General features: G+C 46.6%; 1 protein-coding gene across 2 annotated transcripts in view; it reads left to right on the top strand.

The window, feature by feature from the left end:
• Positions 1 to 21,388, top strand: part of NKAIN4 (sodium/potassium transporting ATPase interacting 4) — a 52,703-nt gene that overhangs the window by 7,267 nt on the left and 24,048 nt on the right. For both annotated transcript variants that reach the window (XM_075020816.1, XM_075020821.1), the window contains exons 2-3: positions 18,498 to 18,635; positions 19,135 to 19,215. In XM_075020816.1, the coding sequence (XP_074876917.1) occupies positions 18,498 to 18,635; positions 19,135 to 19,215 (219 nt within the window). The remainder of the gene's footprint in view (positions 1 to 18,497; positions 18,636 to 19,134; positions 19,216 to 21,388) is intronic.

The following is a 21,388-nucleotide window of genomic DNA, read 5'->3' as shown; positions in this document are numbered from 1 at the left end:
TAATTGCCATTTTCCTGGTGTCTGTGGCTTGTTCTCAGCACAGCTGCTTCTGTGTCAGGACGTTAGGCACAAATATGTTGTTTATCGGGGAAGCGCACGTCCCAGATTTTCTCTCAAAGGTGAGGATTCATGGAAATGAGGAGAGCAGCTTTTCTGATCCCCCTTTCTCCTTCCTCCTGGATGTTGTTTGGGTGAATCTAGGTTTAGTAATTGAGATGTCAGATTCCCTGACACCTTTCAGTTGAAAGGATGATGGTGTGGAAGCAGTGACCTCCGCAGCCGTCTGCCACGGCTTAATGAAAATATACTGTGGGAATCGAGGCAACAGCTTGTCTTCATCACCTGCTTGGAGAAGGCAGACGTCAGGAGTTGCTGTGCCAGCTTCCTTTGCCACCTTTCAGCAACTGGCCAGCCCTGCAGGCAGCTTCCCACCTGCTCTCCAGGCTCTCTCAGGCCAGCAAAATATCTGCTTTCTTCCCTCTTTTTGTTTTGTTTTTTTTTTTTCTCCAGTTTTTTTCATCCAGTGCTCAAAACTCTAGAAAACCAGCACCATCACCATATTTTTTTCTGCACCAATGGAGCAAGCACACAGATGTCCACCCAGACCCTGATTTTCAGAAGTGTGGGAACACAAATTGCCACCCCGTTACGGCAGCAGGCAGTCTCACTGCGGAGTGATGGGAACGGCTGGGGGAATCCAGCCTTTATGCCCTTTCTGCACTTTAGGGCAGCCCCTCACCACCCAGACTTGCTCCCCGTTGCACTTCTCTCAAAGAAGACAAGAGCTGAGGATCTCACTGATGAGATCCCTGGAGATGGGATGCCTGGAGCAGGGTGAGCCAAGGGCTCCTCATCCCGGCTTGCTCCATCCCACATCCCGCAGAGCTGCCCCTGAGCTCGGTCTCGCAGGTCTAGGAGGGCATTGCTCTGTGACAGGATCTGTTCCCTCAGCACAGCTCTCCAAGTCTCTTTCCCTGTCGTTGTGCGACATGGGACATCGCTGACCTGAAGAAGGTAGGTCAGAAATGATGCAGGACAGACTCTCTCCTTCATTAGCGAGCACTTGGGCAACCAGTCACCTGGTCAAAGATATGGAAGAACAGGAATTGAGTATTACTGAGGATAGTTGGGTTATACTTTTCCTCAAGGGCTAAGTACACTTAATAAGAATTGAATCCTGGTGCTCAGATGAATACACAGTTAGAGCAAATATACAAAGTCCAGGAAGATGCTTCCTGTGACCCCTCTCTGGGGAACTGGGACCCGTCCTGCGTCTGTGGTGACCCTGACAACAGCCTTGGACACATTAAAGCGTCTGGTGCTGAATTATATTTTCCAAGTGCTGTTCTCTGGAGATAGTTCATCTGTAAGCACCGTTTCATCTGAACAGGGAAGGTGAGATGGAGGACACTAAAGAAGGGGATGGAGCATTTTATTACCAACACAGAACTTATAAAATATTGAGTGTAACCTTGCATGGAGTGCTCTGTATGGTGTGTTCATCCATCACAGATAAACAGCCTCACCACAATTAACAGTTTGTCACTGTCTATCTTCAGCTCCACCTGAAAATTACCTCTGTAGTAACCAGAGCTCAATCTCAGTACCAGGACGATTAACCTACCTGGAGATCAGGAGGAATCTAAATCCTGGCCTTACTCAGATTTGTTCATATTTAGGAGGTTTGGGCATTATTCTACAGGACTACAGTAAGAGCATTGCCCTGCACATTTAGAAATGGCTGCTTTGTGTTGGGAGTATATTGGGTTGTACTCTCAGGTCTACAAGCAAATTTTTCCCGTACATGAAGCTCAGCAGATAGATGGTCTTTTTGTGGAGGGTATGTGGCAGGGTCTTTGCTTAATATTACTGCTATGGTCCAGATGCTCAGGAGTCCCTAACACCATGCTGTGGGGCTGGGGAGCATCCTTTCCTCCTTTCAGAGATGCTGGACTCTTGATACTCCATTAAGAGGGAAATAGTCCCACTTCGGTAGAAGCACCACATCCAAATGCTCCAAGGACCAGAATGTAGTTATGGGCACTTAAAAAAACTTTTCTGCTTCCCTGAGAAGGAATTATTGAGTGAAGCTGGCTGGAGGAAAAACTGCTGAACCAAAGACCCCCCTCAGCAGGACAAGAAAGGGCTGGGCTGGCCTGACTGGCTTTGACCTTCATTTAGAGCCCTTGAAAGCAGTCGAGACCACAAGTATGTGTTTACCAGCTGACAGGTCCACAGAGATAAGGTCTAGGTCCGCAGGCTGATTAACCTCTTGGAGAATGACCAAGACCTGAGTCCTGAGTTTTGGGCACACTATCGCACCTCCCCAGAACCCAAAACACCTTTGAGGTTCTGGGCCAAACACCTCCTATTCAACTGCAGCGCAGAAGAACTTCTCCTGCAGCTCTTCCCTGGAGGACAGTGAAGAGATCGTCCAGATCTCTGGCCAGATTTGAAGACTGTGCATTTAGATAGCTTGCATGAATCTCTGAACTGCTGGCTACTTAGCCAAATCAAATCCAGTTCCTAATTTCCCATGGCTCCTGGTAATCCGTTAGCAGTAGATTTCCATGTGTGAGATGAGAATGGGCTCTGACAGGCGGCTGGCATCCCTAGCTCTGGCAGACAACGCACTTTTTGTGATATCATTGTGGGAAAGGCAATACACCTGCTTGTATTGTATATGTACAGAATTAGGGGAGAAATCTGATTATCCTAATTACTCAGAAATGCTAAATATGTGCAGAATACAGTTTGGCTAATTAGCCTGGGAGATTGCTGGCTGTTCGGCAGGGAGGGGAGTGGGTGTTGGGAGAAGTGCGATGGGAGTTCACAGTCTGTTATGTGCCCTTTGCTTTCTGAGCATGTGGAGAAAAGTGAGCACGGGGGTTTGGAGATGCGATTGCCAGCCTTAAAACAAATTACAAAGCTGGGAAAGGGCAATTCTTTTTCAAATGTCTGCCACTTTTTAGGATTCAGGGTCTTCGAGTTTCCCATCTCATTATTCTGAGAGGAGACATTCAAGGGAAGGATGGGTCTGCCTCGCTGTGCAAACAGCTGGCGAGAGCCGCGGCACGACACCTTCTCAGAGGTATCTGTTCTGCGTGCTCTTTATCCTGCTTTGTGCTGACACAGGCAGATTCTCAAATGCTCTCAGAAGCCTGAGGAGACCGTGATGGTACTTGGTTCTGTGAATGGTGCTGCTTCGTTCGCATTTAACAGGCTCATTTGCACCGCAGAAGTGTGTGTTAGAAGAGGTCTTCTGGCCCAAAATCCGACCTGCTTTTCCCAGAGATGCAGAAGAAGTCAGGCAGATGCCAGGCAGGGTGGAGGGTGGTTCATGCTGAGTACACCTCAAGGTACTAATCCCCAGGTGTCTAGATCCAGAGAACCAGGCTGGTTTCTCCAACTCCACGCTGGACATACACCCACCAAGCACACCGTGACACTGTACGCGAGGGCTGCCGGAGCCACACCGGTGTGAGGTTGGGACGGCTGGCATACACACCTCGGAGTGTTCTTGGGTCCTACCGTCTACACAAAGCTCTGCCATCAGACCGGAGCCTAAACCCAGATCTTCTGCATATAAACAGTGCCCAAAATGCACGTTCATCCATTGCGCCTTGTAGCCATGTTTCCTCGTGTCTTTTAATAGCCCTGCATGGCTTTTAGTCCTGACCTAGCCAGAGACTAATGTCTACTTCAAGCTTTTCTGGAAAGGTTAACTTTTCTGCTCCTAAGTCATACTCGGTGCGCTCAGGATCAGTCCTGCTGTCAGTTTAAAACAATATTAGCTGGGAAGTTAGCTATGAGAACCTACAGAAGTGTTTGGGCTTCCAGGGCTGCCACAGAAACAGCTTAAAACTGAGTTGTGTGACAGTCTGAAAGAATAGATAGGGTGATATAAAAACTCTGCCGTGGCTTCAGACAATAAAGACTGTGTCTCCCTTCTGATGAATAATGGCTCTTTGTTTTATTCCTTAGATGACAGGGCTGTTACAACTGCTGAGAACTATTCCGGTGCTAAATATATGGCTGTGTAATAAAGGCTCTGCAATCTATGAACTGGGACTGAATGGATACTTGAGTGAATCATTTAAAGTACGATGAATTTCTGAAGCAGCTCATAGTGACAGGAGGTGGAGGGGCAGTAAACTCCTTTGCAGATCGCTTAGCCAAAGGATGCTTTCCTTGCATGAGACGTAACCCGGGTTTCGTGACTGCCAAGTTTTTTCCTCGTGGTGGCTCCCATGGCCATGTAAAGTTCCTCACTCCCAGTTTTGGACACTACCCTGCTAACAAAGGGCATTTCAGATGGAGTGCCAGCGTTTGGTGGTGAGACACTGTACAGATTTTCTAGCAGAAATCCTAGAAACTCAGTCCTGGCAGACTTGATGGGAATGCAGCAGTAAACCCCATGTTTACCTGCAACCCAGGGCTGAGAACTCAATGGGATTTTGCTGGACCCCATCAGAAATAGTGATAGTCTGGAGCCTGCTACGATAAGGAGGAAAATGCTGCTTCTTACTGCTGCAGTGTTGTCATGCTAGTGGAAGAGGCAATGCACAGATATCGTTATCACTGTTCTGGAGTTCACCTCAGAGTCTTGCCAGATTAAACTTGAAATTACTTAATGTAGTGGCAAGGATCTGAATTTCCATAGTGTGGATTAGCACTTTTCTATTTTAGCTAATCCTTGCAGACAGACCTGCAAGCAAGAAGATCAAAAGACTTGGAAAAAACTGGTCAGAAAGTTTGGAGTAGGGACAAGCCAAAGATGCTGTCGTTTCAGGGATGAGGAATTGTCTCGCACCTCCAAGGGGAGCGATAACAGCAGGGAGGCAGGGCCATGTGCGGATGAAGTTTTGGTAACACATGCTAATAGAGGGCAAGGTTCTGTCCCCTTTCGTGACTGGAGGAGACCCAAGAGTTCGTGAGCGCCCCACGTCTGAGCTGCTGTCCCGCAGTTCGGGCTTCAGTCCCTGCAAGGTCACCAAACCGTTGCACTTCGGAGACACGGCTGCTAAAGATTTGCTGCAAATGAACTTTGTTCTTCAGAGCTGCCAAAGTGGCATCTATTGACCAGCCCCTATTTTAAAAAGAGGGGGGGAGAAGGGGAAAAAGAGAGGGAAAAGAGAAATTCAGCTTTGCTGTTGAATAAACCATGAGCCATTGAGGAGCTGCGAGTCGGCAGGGGCAGCACAGAAACGAAGGGGACGCAAACGTCACGCGAAAAATGAAGCGCAGGAGGAGCCTGGCCATTGTGCGACACTCTTGGAAACTTAATTGGAGAGTCGGTTGGTGGGAGGCCAAAAGATGTATACAATAAAACAGAGACACTCGACTGGACTGAAAATGCAAACAAATTGGGTAGCACGACAGAAGAGATAAATTATGCTCATAAAATAAACAATGGCTGAGTGACACTGGATAAACAGTTACATATAATAACGCCACTGTTTGTCTCAGCCATCCTAATTGGGAGGCTGGGCAGCATCCAATGAAAACTCTGCATTGCACATTTTCCCTTTATAACGAGGAAGATTTCCCTCCCCCCTGAAAGCCTCCTCCCAGTCCCATTTAGCAGCAAACTGAAAGGCCTGGTTTCATTCCACTTTCCCACAGCAAACTCATCCTGGCAGGAACTGCATTAAGGAGGGCAAGTAGAAAATGATAATAAATTGAGGACTTGCTCTTATTTCACCTTGTGACAAATCTATCCAGTGGGTGACTCGGGGAGGGTGATAAGAGCATGGACTGGGCTGCTGCTTTCCTTTTGACGGTTGGTCATGTGGAAAATAACCCCATTCTAGCCCTCACTCAAAAGAGCTTTCCTTTAAAAATAATGCTTTTTAAAAGGCACTGAATCCTTATTTACACTGTTGGAAAGCCAGCAGCTCGCCTCCATCAAAGTGAACGTCACGGGTCTCATTTCATCATCTACTTGGACTGAGGAGCAAAAACAAAGGGGATGCCATACAAAAAGTGATACAGTCAATGCCATTCATACGAGTGGGAGAACTTGTTAAACCTTAGCTTTTTTTTTAGCATGATACTGTATTGCTAATAAATCCCTGATGAGAATCTTTTGTTTCATTGAACTCCGCTCAAGTATAGCAGGAAAACACAGCAGTGCAGGGGATGGTGAGCATGAGAAAAACACGGGCTTAGTGACTTCTACCACGGCTCAATCTCACGCTTTGAACCTGAGACTCTCCACCCCGAAGCACTTATTTCCAGCACTCAATCTAGTTTGTAGCAGAGATGCGCTCCCACCCTTTAATGACTACCCAGAGCAGATTGCGATTCCCAAGCCGCTTCATCAACCCATGAAAGAGAGAGGCTGATCTTCAGCCTCAAATGTGTCTAAACTTTTCACCAACTCCATCCTTAGGTATTTACTTGATTAATCTGAGCACTTCATGTGTCTCTGTTTTCTTGCTTTTATTGACCTAAGAAAAATGGAGCTGGATCTCTGCTTCCCAGCCTGTAATGCTCATGGGGAGGTTACAGCCAAAGAAGAAACCCACGAGGTGGTGAGCCTTCCTCGCCTCCAAGAGCAGCAGGGACCACGCTGCTGGGGCCGTGCTGAGGGCACCGGTGACTCCCAAGATGTGGGTGACAGCTCAGAAGTCATCTGGGGTCACACAAAATCGGCTTTGCCTCCTAAAGTGGCTGGAAAACTGAAATATCCCTAGTTTACATGTCTTGAGGGAGGCAGGGGAAGCTAACTTTGTTACCTGTAATTACTAAGGTAATTAATCAATTATTTAAGTACGACTGATTTTCTTCCAGTGAAGCAATCAGAAGATGAAAGTCAATAGTGACTGATTCATTTTCTAGCCTCTTTGGAGAAGGGAAGTTTTTTGTGGGGATTGTGGTTATTGGGAAATTCCTGCAATACCCCGAAAGCCTCTGACAGTCCCTATTTGTAACAAAATAGTCGTTTTCCTGTTTGTTCCAATTTAAAACCTTTCCTGTCAAAAGCATTTTACTGGAACCAGAAGCTGGACCGCTAAATGTTTTTCATGTCCAAAATACTATTTTCTTCCTAGTTCTTTTTCTTTTCGTGCTTTGATGACAGGCCTGGAAGTTTGCTAGTACATTCATTAGGGGTGAGTTATCAGTATTTCTTCACTGATATTTATTTTTCAGCTGAAAAAATGGCTACATGTTTTTCATCTATAGTTTTTCAAGGGAAATTTTTCTTTTGTCCTTTTTTAAACTGAAATAAGCACATTTTTATGTTAGGTTGTGTTTTTGGCAAAGCACAGACAACAGAATGTTACTAGTGATGATTAAAACTCAGCTGTCTCAGTATGGGTCATTTTATACTGACGATAGCTTGCATGAATTGCAAGCAAACCACTTGGCCCATTTGCAGCCAAACTCCTAAAATACCTCCAGCTTCTAATTTGCCTGAAAACTTTCTGCCTATTGCCATGACTTGCAGAGGGGAAAGTCTCCTGGGTCAGTTTTGATATATAAACCCAATCACTTCTGCAGTATTAGCTCATCTGCTCTGTCCTGACTTCCCAGCTGTTTGTTAGACTAAAGTTACATCCTCTGGCCGCGGAGGGCGAGGTAAGATTAATAGCTGAGATGAGCAGCAGTGGGGGGTCTGGCAGGCGGACTGACTGGGCATCCTTTACTGGGCATTGCTGGGATTTGGTCAGAGCATCAGTAGGGCTGAATTTGGGGGATGCAGGCACGGGAGCGGGGTGAGTTTACCTCTCTCTTTCCAGAATGTGACAGTGATGGGAAAGGTGAGGAGTTTGGGCTGGTGCTGCAATCATCATGGGGAGGTTCCCAACCTAAAATGCCACCTCTTTTTACCACTCTGGGCAGGTGGGCATCCAATAAAAACACTATTGCAATGATGATGCAATTTCTGCTGATGCAGGATGATTAGTATGAAATATTAAAGAAGCTTTTTACAAGTACAACCCAAGTCTCCAGCTATCCTCTGTGTAAAATGAGGGTGTTATTTCTAATTCCACTACATAGATGGGAAGACAGACAGTTAGCAACTATGCTGGAAGGCTTTGGTGGAAGGAGCAGTAGCAGAATCAAACCCAGGAGACTGATCCGTATTTAGGATAACACCGGTTTGTGCTGCTGTGTGCGGGAGCCGGGCTGGGTGTCAGTGTATTGATGGCCAGATGCCTCCGTGTTGTTCCCATGGGATCTCGTCTCCTGCTCCGTCAGACCCAGATTTTACAGAGCCCTTCGGCACGTGAGTGCAGCTGGACGGACGCTGTGCCTCAAGTCAGCAGATGCTCCAGCGCTTCACTGAATGAGGGCTTCTGTTTTTCTCAAGGAGCTGCTGCTCACGGCATTACAGTGGGGCAAAAAGCATCATATGTAGCTGCTGGCCTGTGGAAAGGGAAAGCTGCAAACTCCATTCCTTTGCCTTCACATGTTGTCTCTCCCTGACCCCCCCGCCAACTTCACAGCTAGGTATTAGGAAGCAGAAGTGCTAAGAGCATTTCTTTGTGTCCTGGTGGGGGAGATAAAGTCTTCATTGCCACTTTGCTTTCCATGAGAAGGAGTTGCCCTATGAAAAAGGGTCTGTTTTTACAGTAATTACCAGTGGAAATTTCAGGGTGGCTGTGCTGTCTCCCCTCCTGCTGCAGGATGATTACAAATGGGCTTTTCTTCTAGGAGCAAAGTTGCAGCAAGACCATGGCAGATCCCAATTGCCTATACTATTAATAATAACAATATCATTTTCTTTCTCCCCTATTTCTCACCCACCCTGTGCTTCCCTTTTAATGAATTCTTGCTGTAGACTGCGCAGTGACACCAGCCTGATTTGTAATGTAAATAGGCAGCCCAGTGTAAAGGCGACCTGCAAGAGCACCGCAGGGCTCTAATTATAATTTTCATTAAACTCCTTCTGTTTATGAATATCCAAGCAATCTGGCATTGCAGCAGGAGCAAGAGGAAATTAAAGCAACACTACCACTTGGCTACAGTGTCAGGGAGCGGGGACCCAGCTGTTGAGCAGAAACTGAAACAGGGCTCCTACGGACAAAGTTTTGAAGAGTTATTTCGGCTTTGGCACCCTTCCTCTCTCCAGCTTTTACCCCAGTTGCAGAGCTTGCATGTTTTTTCCTTCAGAGGATCTGGCTGGTGCAAGTGTTTTACACGTGATCTATCTGTGACCTAATTAAGGGGATCAGCTGCTAGAGCTCCCAGTGCAATGTGCAGTAAGGAGCTGGGGGAGAGCGGTCGCTGAACCGGCCGCGGCAGGACGGGGTGGGTGGAAGGTGCGGAGCAGAGGGAGAGGGACCATCGAGCAAAGGGGAGAGCAGGGAGCTTTATCTAGCAAGGCCCAGGGAGGTTTCCACAAAAGCCCAGCAACGCAGAGGCATTTGTCCACATGTGCTGGGGGGCATCCTGCTGAGTTGAGGACTGCTCTGACACGCAGAGCTATGCAGAAAGCGGGGCTTTGCTGGCCATCGACACCTCAAAATTCCCATCCTCGTCTTCCCCTGGAGGAGAAAAACAGCTTCTGGTGGCTTTCTGCAGGTGTTTTGCCTTCAGAGAGGCATTTTTGTAACTCAGGCCACAGCTGACCCTTTGGGAAGAGAAAGCGCTGCAGGTGCCAGCCATAAATTAGACTTGGAGGGAACACGGAATTTGAACACTTTTGTTCACAAAGCTAAAGGCAGAGATGTTCTCTGTGTCACTTGGACACAGTGAGTCTTTCTTGGGCTGCGTGTGGACAGGACAGAGGAAAAAAGGAGCTTGGCTTTTCGAGCCTGAAGCAAGTTTCTTCCCCCCTTGGGAAACTGCCAGTAGCATATTTAAGGTCATAATCCAACTTTGGGGTAACCAGAGGCAAAATAAAATGGCAGTTTCCCATAAGTGCCTATAAAATAGCAAATATGATAGCCATAATTTTATCTAAACTAGGTGAGTCCAGCTGGTATCTCATGGGCTTTAAACAACCTGTGAGTTTTGGTCTGGCCCCTGAATGATTTTAAGTCTTTCTAGTGCACTTGAGAGTTCAAGGGAATCTCCGAGCTGTTCCCAAACTGCTGCTCCTACATCCAGGAGACTGTAGAGAGCTGCATCATTAGAAGATAGGCTGGGCAGTCCTGGCCCAAACAGTGCTTCAGTACAACCTTGTACCTTCTGTGCAAGTCCTGTCGATGTGTTTGCTCCCTCCCTCCAGCAGCAAAGCTGGCTTTTTCAGCAAAGCAAACGATGCTTAGGATAGCAGGTCCAGAGGGTATAGGGTATATTGCCTATACCCAACAACCTCTTGGATAATTTTTAAGTATTTTCACTTTTTCCCTGCATCCCTGTCACGTGAATAAGCCCAAAATTCAGCTAGCCTTCCTGGCTGAGCAGAGGCAGGGATCACAGCATATAATACCCTGTTGGTAGGAAATAAATTTCTCTATTAGAAAATTAAATTCCTGCTGATCTCCAACACTGCTCTGCCTCGCGGCCTTTATAGTGTTTAGATGGCTTCGTAAATGATAGCAGATCTCCCGAGGGAAATGGCTGGGGAGCTAATGGTACATCTTTAATACACTTCACTCAACAGGGAAATTTGTGCTACGGGTGGGAGAAGGTCCCCCCAGAGCTAAAGCTGTCTGCCATGCCAGGATGCTGTTTGTGGGGAGCAGCAAGGAGGTTTGCCCATGATCATCAGTATGAGGTGGGCTAAGATAGAGTGGCAAGTCCTGCAACAGGCGAGGGAAAGCCAGGACAGCCACAAGTGTGGAGCCTGAGCCTGGGATAAGGCTGTGCCTTATGGAGCATCTGGCTGACAAAAATGTCAGGCACTTGTTGAAGAAACACAGTATTTTTTTATGTCTGTTGCAAATACAGTCACATCCCCTTCATTCCAGTGCCCTGTTTCTCCGTTACAAAGCTGGAAAGCCAAAGCTGAGCTATGAAACTGAGGGAGGAGAAAAAAGCTGGGGTGGGGGGAAGCGTTGTGGGCACAACAGATTAATTTAATTATGTTTGGGAAACTTAGGTTTGAGTGTTGATGTAGGCTACAAATAAAACAAGTTTGTCATTCTTGTCAGAGTGCTTTTTTTGCCTGGATCACAAAGGCACCTGCTTATTAATTTAGCTTGATTGCTAATCTCAGCAATCAGCAATCACAGCAGCATGCGGTACTTAGATGTTATCAGGAGACACAAGCAGGAGCAAAGGGAACAGAGCAGCTCCAGTATCTGATGCTGCTGCACAGACACCTCTCTGCATCCCTGAGGTCTGAGCCCCGAGGTAAGATGTGATCCAGGAAAACCAAACAGGCCAGAGGCTGTGTGGGATATACAGAGCACAAGCCTCACCAGGCATGTAACTGATCCCAATTTGGGAGAAGTTTAAGCAATACAGGGCATTAATTTTACTGAAACATTCCTTCCAGGAAGCATTTTTTTTTCCTGGGAGCTGTATTCTGAGCACCATTCAGAAAGTCAGTGCTGGGCAACCTCTTGTCCCCTCTGAAATGTTATGTGCAAGAGCCAGCTAATTAACTGTACTACTGACCACCCCATTTACAGGGTTGTGGAGCAGGAGAGGGGCTGCCACGCTTGTGCTGCACCCGGGGATGTGCCGTTTGGTAGGGACCATGGACTATGGAGTTTTGCTAGGAAAAGTATTGCCAGCTACTGCCTTACACCCCAGCACCTTCTCTCTCCTTTCACATATCCCTGCTGTTTTGCCCACTGTGTGACCCAACCCAACAGTTGGAGTAACAAGAGGTTTGTGTGCATGAATACTTGTGCATAGCCCATGTCTTCGGCTGAGTGAGCCTGGTGGCTATACGTGTTGTGCTAGGAAACCTCAGTCCTTCTGGAGCCGGAGCCTCAATTCCAGACACAAACGCTGCTTCAGTGCCAGTCTCATCCCTTATGTTTAGCAAGGATTGTGCCTTTCCTGGAATGCTAAGCAGCATTCGGGCGCGTGGGACTGAATAATGACATATCTTTGCAGCTAGGATGTTTCTGAAAGGCATCGGCAGCAGAAAGCATAGGGATCAAGGTCAAAGCAGCGGCGCTCCTGAGAGCATCGTTGCCAATGCACAAAAATGACACTGGGAGGGGAGAATCCAGAGCACAAAAGTGCCAGGGCAGGGGGAACGGGGAGGTGAGGACTCAGCACCGGGCTGTTTAACGGCAGGATGCTCCGGGCTTCAGCAGGGGAGTTCTGCTGAACCACACCGAGGGGTGAAGCCTGCCCGGGCTCTGCGCAGGATGGTACTGGGGGGGGAGAAGTCCTGATCCTCAGCTCTGGCATGGTGCAGTCTGAAAGCTGTATTTGGTGGAGCGCAACGCCCCAGGAGCAGCCAGTCTCTGCTGCAGGGCAGCAAACTGGCGTGGGGCTCAAGCCAGTAACGGGGACTTCTCCAGCTGCCTTTGGCAGGCATTGGTCTTCCAGGTCACCGCCGTGACCGGAGTTTGCTTCTGAAACATAAATGATTTAAAGATATAAGGTCTGCTGTTGGAGGCCTCGCTAATGGCTGTGTGAATAGAAGGGGTTTCAGCAGCTTCTGGGGAGAAAACAGGCCAAACGGAGCAGAGAATGAGGCTTATTGTATCCACTGGCTGGAGTAACCAAAGATGTCTGAGAGGCAAAGTGACAAACGGAGACCTCCCGTGCAATTAGTCTCTTGACCTCTGTGGTTTGGCGAGGGTTGCTGGGAAGGGAGCTGTGGATCACAAGGCCCCAAGGAAGGTTTCCTTGACAACACTTACTGAAGAAAAATGAGATTTCATGAATGCAGTGGGTATTAGCACGTGAGGTGCTGACTTCAGAAGAGGCAAGGACGTGGCTCCTAGCAGAACGAGCCCCTTGGTTAGGAGGGTGTGAAGTAGTGGCTCAGTGAACTGCTTTTTCAGATAAACTTAATTAAACAGCTGTTACAACCATTAATATTTATTCAGAAATGCAGTCACTGCGGTAAAAGCATACTTATTGTTTAATTTTTCTACCCACAAAATCTTCTCCACCTTGAATAAGCACTGGCACAGAAGGGAATTTTCTGCTCACTGCTGATAGTTTCACCACACTGCAGCTTGGGTTTAGGATTCTTTAGATGCAGCATTGTTTCACCATTTAAAAATGCAAAGCAATAGTATAGAAAGACTATGTATAATAATATAGTATAACATCATAATACCAATAATACCAATACAATAATAATAAAGCAGACAGGTGTTTAGTATCGCCAAACTTAAACTCTATGGAAGAACCAAAAATAAGATATTTGTGTTCAAAACCTGAATAGATATATTTTTTAAATGATACATTTGAGTCTTTTTAATTTCTTCCTGCTGTTTCAGTGAGCTGCACTTAAATTTTCATCCTTATATGATGTCTCATAGGGATAGCAGCACTGTGACTTTGTCCTGAACTCAAGCCATCAACCATTGCATGGCCAAAATACCTCAGGAAATCAATGCAAGTTTTTCCTCAGGAAAAGACCCGTGACCTTTTTCAGTGAAAGTCTTGGCCACTCCGATGGTGTTTGCACAGGAGACAAAGAGCATCTTCTTAAAAAGCAAAGCCAGTTGGCAGGAAATCAAACGCTGAATCAACGCGTCAGGCATCAGCCCGGCAGCCCTGAAGATCACAGGAGTGTGGTGGTGACCGAGGGCTGCAGCTGAGGCTCTCTCAGTTCAGGCTAGAGAGAAAGTAAATATAGGGGTTTAAGTTGCAAATTTTGTCTGTGTTGAAGCTGCGGATACGCACGCGGGGGTCCAAGGCAGCTGTGTACACCACTGAACAAGGGCAGTGCAGGGGTTGGAGCAGTCTGTGAGGTTATGTGTCCTTATAGCAGTGAAAGACAAGCAGTAGTGAAAGAGTTAAGTTGCATTTTTATAGGCTAAGTGGACAATTGTCTAAGTTTCTGGGTAAAATATTTTTTTTTTTTTTTTTTTTTTTTGCAGGGGTATCTCCCTTAAGTCCTGGCTGGCCCATAGCAGTAGGATCAGCCTTTCCCATTTGCTCCATTTATTGCATGCTTGTAAATTTATTTCTCACATTTAATTTTAAAAAGAAATCTCTTATTAAAGCTGAACTTAGAAAGTGTAAAAGCAGGTTTGCTTGCAGGAACAGATACATATGGTCGTGTGTGTGTGCGCAGGACATCCTCTTTGTGTATCTGTACCGGTTATTGGGCTTTCTGAGCATCTTTCCTGCATCTGTATGACTCACATCAACATCTTGAAAGCGATATTAGTTATTTTGTGTCCCAACTGATTTTAAAAATGCAGTGAAAGACACAGATCCAACCAAATAAGATTAAAGGCTTTAAAAGCTTAATAAACTAAGAAGAGCAAATCTAGTTGATAACATGGCCTTGATAGTAGGCTATAAAGGATGGGGAATTAAACAATTATAGGTAACTGACTTGTTCATCAGCATCCCTTCTTCCTTAGCAGTATGGAGGCACAAGGGAAAGAGGTTGAACTCTCCAGCTTATCAGCATGACAGGAGCAACAGAAGACAAAGATGAGGCGATAGAAAAGATTTGAGGGACCAGAATTTAAACAAGCAGCTCCGAGCCCATCTTGAATCAGCTCGGAGTGTCCTGCTGGCATGGACATCTCCCAGTGACGCTGTCCTGCCAGAGGCAATGGAAATGTACCTGGAATGGTTTGAACCCCCCAATAATAAACTGTTCCACATTTTGAGATATTTTCTAAGATCATTTTTCTATTCTGCCATGGGGTCCATCAGGCCACGCTCCCCTCCAGCTCAGGTACAGCTTCCCTCCCCAGTGAAGTTTTAATGGTGTAAAGACCTTGAGAATGTCCCGTCCTGCTGGCTTACAAAGCCTTTCTTTGCTCACCGTGTGTGAGCTATGTGATAGGACTCTGTAAACCGCAGAACATCTTCTCTGCCTTTCTTATCTTTCCCGGCCATATAAATGAACGATGGCCCAACAGAGAGCTTTGGCTTGTTTTGTTTGCCTGGCTAACAATCGCTTCACATGGTTATTTGCTATTCCACTTTCACTCAGATCAGCAGAAATGTGGTTTATTTCAGGAGGGAAAAGTCTGCCACAACTATTCTGATTTTAGTACCACAACAAATCATTTAATCTAAAGAATGAAAGGTAAAAATGTTCTATGGGCTAGAGAAGAAAAAAGAGCAGAAGGAATCCTATTTTTAATAAGAATAGTCATAAAGAAGAAAAATTTGTCCTCCCTGATGGAAAGGTCCTGTCAGCTTTGAATGGGCTGAAACCTGTGCCACAATCTGTGAAATTCCTCTTTACAACCCATATCTCTAGAATATAATAGGCTTTCTCAATAGAATAGTGTGAATCATCATAAAGAATGCTACAGCAAGGATATTACTCTGCAGAAGCTTGGTGGCAGCAGAGAAAGATGGCATTTGCCCTGCTCAACAAGAGGGATCCAAGAGAGGTTCCGTACGAGGGTGCAGATATATCAGTACCTGTAGGCAGGGGCAAACCCTGACCCTGCCATTTCTGAGCCAGACCGAAGGAACCAGGACTGAAGGTTACCATGACATTCTTTACATCTCAACCCCAAATCAAGGCCAGCGTAGCACAAACATCAGCCCTGTTTACTTACAAATCTCAGCAGCATTTAATGGGGAAGCTTTGCACACAGACCTGTAGTGTAATGAGTGAAATGGTTGTTTATGTATTTGTTTTTAGCAAATATCTCCTTTATTATGCTAGGTTCCTGGGGGAACAGGGACAAGCCCAGGGTAACTTCAGGCTACGTTTCTGATGGCTGGATTGCAGGACAGACTCACTACCTGCGTGTCAGTAATACAGCATTAGAATTTCATCGGTAGCATTTGCACTTGTCATCAAGACACATCTTATGGAAAATTGCTTTTATTTTTATAAATGAGGAAACAGCTTGCCTGAGCTCACACATCACACGAAGTCGTACCGACCCAGCTCCTGCTCCCCTTAGCTGAACCAGCAGACAGGCACAGCCGATCTCTGTACCAGCTGAGTCACGCCTGCAGCTCCCAGGGACACAAAACCATAAAAAGATGCAGAGAAAGTGGCAAAGGAACATAAATCAGGACAGAAACAACCTGGAGACAAGGGCAGTTGCAGTAAGGAAGAGGGAAGTATGACACGAAGCTAACTTCTGGGGTCATGGGGAAAAATCCAGTGTGGCCGGGGACCGGAGACCTCTCTAGGAGCTGTGCCCCAATCTGAAGTCAGTGTAGATTGGCAAGTCCATCTCCAGGACAGTTGGGTACCTCTCACTTCATAGACCTATGTCTTCCCTGGTCCAAAGAAGCCAGGAAACATCAGGAAGCTGTGGAAGGACAACCTTCCCCCTTTTTATACAGCCCTAGTGGCAAATGTTCATTTGTGAGAAGAAAACGCTTTTCCAGACATGGATGTCTAAGTGGGAAAACACATGGTGGAAGGCATGGGTGGGAAGGATCTGTCTTTATCCCCCTTTTCAGGGCCTGAAGGCAAGAGGCGAAGCTGAGCGGGGCGTTATCTCTGCGGAACACACCCCCATTGTGTCCCCTCGGCTAATTGATGCACTGCGGTGCTGGCTCCTGCGGCACATACTCCCGCGTTAATGTAACGCACAAAGCCAATTAAATGCCTGATTGGATGAAGCGGTCACAGTCAAGTGACCCATTGCCAACCAGTCAGGATTCAAAATTTCCAAATATCGTTAAGGTATGTGCGTTAATCCCCTCCTAAAAGATTAAGCGTTTAACCTATTACTGCTGTTTCTGATGAGATACAGAAAATCTGCTGTGCTCGGGGGGAGAGCAGGCTGAACGGTGAAATGAGCAGTGCTTGCCCTGTTCCAGCCAAGGAGCCCCACGCGTGGCCATGCAGCACATCTCACAGCATCTTCTAGGTGGTTCAGATGGATCAGAACAGGGCAGTGTGTGTTGCTTCAAAGGGAAGACTAATTATTTTGCAGAAGAGACGGATTTGGAGACTGCCTCCATTCCCTCCCCACTCTCTCTGTCCCCCTTTGCCAGTGAAGAGACATGTCAGAGAGGGAAAGCTGCTTCCCACCGCCCTGATTGATCTCCCTTAACCAGGGCTGCTATAAGTTTCTCTGAAATACAGATTTTTGTTGAACTTCCAAGGTAGTGTTGAGAATTGCAATACCTTCCTCGCCCAAGAGAGGTGAGAAGGTGATTTCCCCACTGGTCCAGGAAGAAGGAGGAATAATGGTCATTTAATACGTGTCGTTTCCCTCATCGTGTGGCTTGACTGGGACCTGCAACCACTCACTTCCTTAAATGCTTTAAGCCATTACAGAAGCTCCAGTGCTTGGTCCCCAGCTCCATTTAAAAGCCAAGCCAGGAAAAGATGTCACATAGCTGATGACACACAGTGGACTAGGATCACCCATGGTTAATGTTTAATTAGTTGTGAAATTAATATTGACTATCGATGGTAAATTGCAATGATTTATTCAGGTGAAGATAAATATGAAATGCCATAATGCAGTCCCAGCGTACTACTATGATATTTAAACACACTTTGAAATCTTACCCTGACAGGGAAATCTCCTGCTGTGCCTTAGCACTAGCAAAGCCGCTGGTCAATGGGAGGAGGTTGGTTGCACTGCATTAGTGAAGACAAAAAAAGAGAAGATCTCTCTGCGTAAGGCCAGGCACTGGGGAAAAACCTGCAGGAACTGTTCTGCCCACTCCACTGGCTGTTTCAGCTATAGACATAGTATTTAAAGGCTGTGGGGATGTAAAGACTAGCATGCAATTGCATGTTTGCTGTGCTTTTTCAGCTGCATGCATAACACAGCAGTTTAGATCCAGGTGACCAGCTGTTGCCTGATACACAGATGATGGCTACAGATGAAAAGCACATTTTTATGCAAATACGATCTGAAAATCAGGCACAGCACTTCAACACTAATGGAGTTTTACTTCTAGAACATAGCACTAGCCTTGAACCATGTTATTAGCGCTGGAGAGGAAGACAGCCTGTCCTCCTGGAAAACCGATGTGTTTGCAGAATTTCTTTACTGGGTGGCAGCATTTTCTGTGGGATTAAGGTGGAGGAGAGAGTTTCCTCCTCTCTCTCACTTTGATGGATGTGTGCTGGAGAGCAGAAACATGAGAGGTGTCAGGAATGATGGAGTGATGGTGAAGGCTCTGACAAATGAGCTCCTGAAAGTCCTGCTGCAGCCATTTAAGATGTTACTGTCCCGCTTCCGCCCTCTGCCAGGGCCACCTCCCCATTGCAAAGTGCACAGAACAGAGAACGTGCTCCCACATAGACACTGGAGCTCACTGGTCTGCATTAGCTTAGCCATTGGAGGAGGTGGGATGGGTATAAAGTGGAAGGGGGGGGGTGTAGACACATGTTCTGTCCTACTGACCTTGTTCAGAGGCAGTAAATTGCTTTGGGAATGGAGTAACATCTTCAGCTGCCGCAGTGATTTGCTCAGGAAGCACGTCAAAGCCTTGAGAATAAACATCATGAGTCCAGAAGCTGTAACTCCCCTTTTACTTTTCCCTTCCAGCTTGCTGCATTAGAGAGGCAAGTGTTCGATTTCCTGGGATACCAGTGGGCCCCTATCCTAGCCAACTTCCTTCACATCATCATTGTTATCCTCGGCCTGTTTGGCACTATTCAATATAGACCTCGCTACATAGTGGTGGTAAGTAACAGCCGTTTTGTTCGGAGCCATTTGAAGCCTTTGCTCTGGTGGAATATGGCAAGCGATGAAGAACTGAGTAAAGCCCTTGGGAAATCAGGCACAAGCGTCGTAAACAATTTTAGCAGGAGGTGCTGTGCTTAGGAACGCATTGTTCAGGGTGCCGCATTTTTACTGTACTTATGCCAAACTTGGAAGATTTCAGATAATTATTACTGGTACCAAAGTTACACTGAGACACTGCACAACAGAGAGGGAGAGCTAGATGCTGGACAAATGCATGGCAGAAGTTCTTCCATTCCCTCCCAACTTCTGCCCTTGCGTCTCTAATCAGGCAAGGGACTACCTGCATATGGGAAACAAAGAGAGGAGAAAACGATTGCAGTGCTGACTCAGGGCATTTAACTGCACCCAGCTGGATCACATATATACATATATAAACTAATTCCAGTGACTTCCTAATGTTTATTGCTTTTGTCTCTCCCTCCCCATTCCCTTCTAGTATGCCATCTGGACTGCAATTTGGGTCACCTGGAACATCTTCATCATCTGCTTTTACTTAGAAGTGGGAGGGCTCTCAAAGGTGAGTAGGAGCTTTATGGGTGAGCGCCCAGGCTTTGCATCAAAGGGGAAGGAGCTTAGCTGTGAGATAAGGAGGGGGTGGTGGTTAAGGGGGGTTGTGGGGGGCTGCCTGGGAGCAGGTCCTGCCCTCATGCCTATGGAGGGAGGGGAATGGAGGAGTACTGCTTGATTGTAGGGTAAAAATGGGGAGTTAATGCTGATTTCTGGAGCCTTTTGCTGGTCAGTGCAGGTGGTGGCTGGAATGAACCCTGCCCTCGTAGCAGGTAGGGTGTCTTTGCTTTTTAAAGGTAAGAACAAGCCTGATTTCAGAGTCAGGCTGAGGGGAGGTGGGGGTTTGAGGGCTGCTTCCCAGTCGTGGTGCAGAGGTGGCTGAGGAAGGCTATGAGATAACTAGGTTACAGCTGATCCCCTTGTGATCTGATAACACCTTGGGAAAAAGGTGTGTGACTTAGAGGGGCAGGTCTTCGTGCGGCAGGGAGCGTGCTCTCTCTGCCAGCCTGTCCCAGGGAAGAGCTGCCACAGGGACACAGTCTGGCTGGCCTGACTTGGACCAAGGACTTTGCTGTAGCTCCAGACCTGACCAGCTCTTGGTATTTTTTTGCCTCCCAGTCCTGCTGAAGACCTAGTGCACTTTAGCAGCAGGGGTAGGTACCTGGTTGTTGCCACACCAGGTAAAATATTTCCCGTTGTGCCTTTTGGGAGAGGCTCTTCTCTCTGGACAGAGAAACCAGAGGGATGCTGGGGAGGCTGGTGCACCTCCTCTGGATGCAGCCGCAGAGGTGATGTGGCTTCCCTGTCTTAATTCTTCCTTCTTAAATACAGTGGTACTTATTAGTGGCTATTGGCCAGGGATGGTGTGAGTGAATATGTGAAGTTCTTTGAAGATTAGATAAGCTAAATATTAATGAGGGGTGAGTCAGAAATAATAAAAATGTGAGGCAGGCCCTAAATTAAGCCTGGGCTGTAAGCAATGAATTACTAAGTGTTGCTGTAGCTTAGCAGACTCAGAGTGATTATAGGATAGAGGTTCATTTCAGAGCACTCTACATCTGGCCTAAATTCCCAGGTCGTACATCTAAGTTGCAGTCATAATTGGAACTGCTCTATGTTTTTTTTTTTATCAGGCCTACAGCAAGTCATGAGTGACAGCTTAAATCCTTTGCAGATAAGAAAATGTAACTTCCTAATTCCTCAATTAATCTCCATTTCCTCTCTCAATTATCCACAGAAACTTTGAGGGAGTTCTTGCCCAAACCAGTGATTACTCATGGTCTGAAAGCTCAGCTTGAGATGATCTTGGTGTTGGCTGTGACCAACTAAAAAAGAATTTTAAGTAACTATTTAAACGCTCCCTTCTGTGGAGGAAATATTGGCTCGATAAACTGCTCTGGGAGCTTCTCTGACAGCCAGTGTTTGCTTCCAGCCAGCTGATTACTTGTGTTTACTAATCCCAACCTGCCCTGCAACATATTGGGTTGCTGTTCTGCAATTCAAACAGCATGGCAAACTCCACTTCTCCACTACAGAGGAGCTTCGTCTCACAACCTCGCTCTGTGCTGTGGCTTGTTTTAGTAAAGCTGGCACACAGAGAAGCTTTATTTATCCTACAGGATGATTCTTGTGACTGGGGACTGTTTTATGGGATTAGGCTGCAGTATAAGTTGCTATCGGCTCAGTGGACTTGCCTCTAGAGCTGCAATGAGAAATTCATGCTGTTAGTTTGGTGGCAACTGGCAAAAACAAGAGAGTATTTGTGCTCCTTTGGTGGTAAAATCCTCTACAGCCTTGCTGCTGTTCTTAATGAGTTATTTTCTTTTAAAAAGGCTGTCTTGTAAGAAAACCTCATGATGCTGCTTTCTTTCCTCCTTCTCCCCTTTAACTGAAGTTATTTGGGTCTTTGTAATGGCAAAACAAACCCCTCACTTCCACATGAGAACAAAAGATACACTTGAAACGGGAAATAAGGTTTCTGTAGGACAGCGTGGTGCTTCGCAGGCTGGACTCAAGAGGAGTGTTGCTCTCCCGCTGCATCTCTAGAAACCTGATCCAAAGCCAGCCGACATCTGCAGAGTCTTATTGATCTCTGTAGTCTTGGGATCAGACCGCAGAAGGACACCCGGCCTTGGATGAACATGTGTTGAACAGACTCTCGGAGGGGGCAAGGGCAGGGCAGT

The sequence above is a fragment of the Buteo buteo genome, chromosome 2 (genome assembly GCF_964188355.1).
Source record: "Buteo buteo chromosome 2, bButBut1.hap1.1, whole genome shotgun sequence".
NCBI classification, from domain to species: domain Eukaryota; kingdom Metazoa; phylum Chordata; class Aves; order Accipitriformes; family Accipitridae; genus Buteo; species Buteo buteo.
This window is presented reverse-complemented; position numbering and strand designations above follow the sequence as displayed.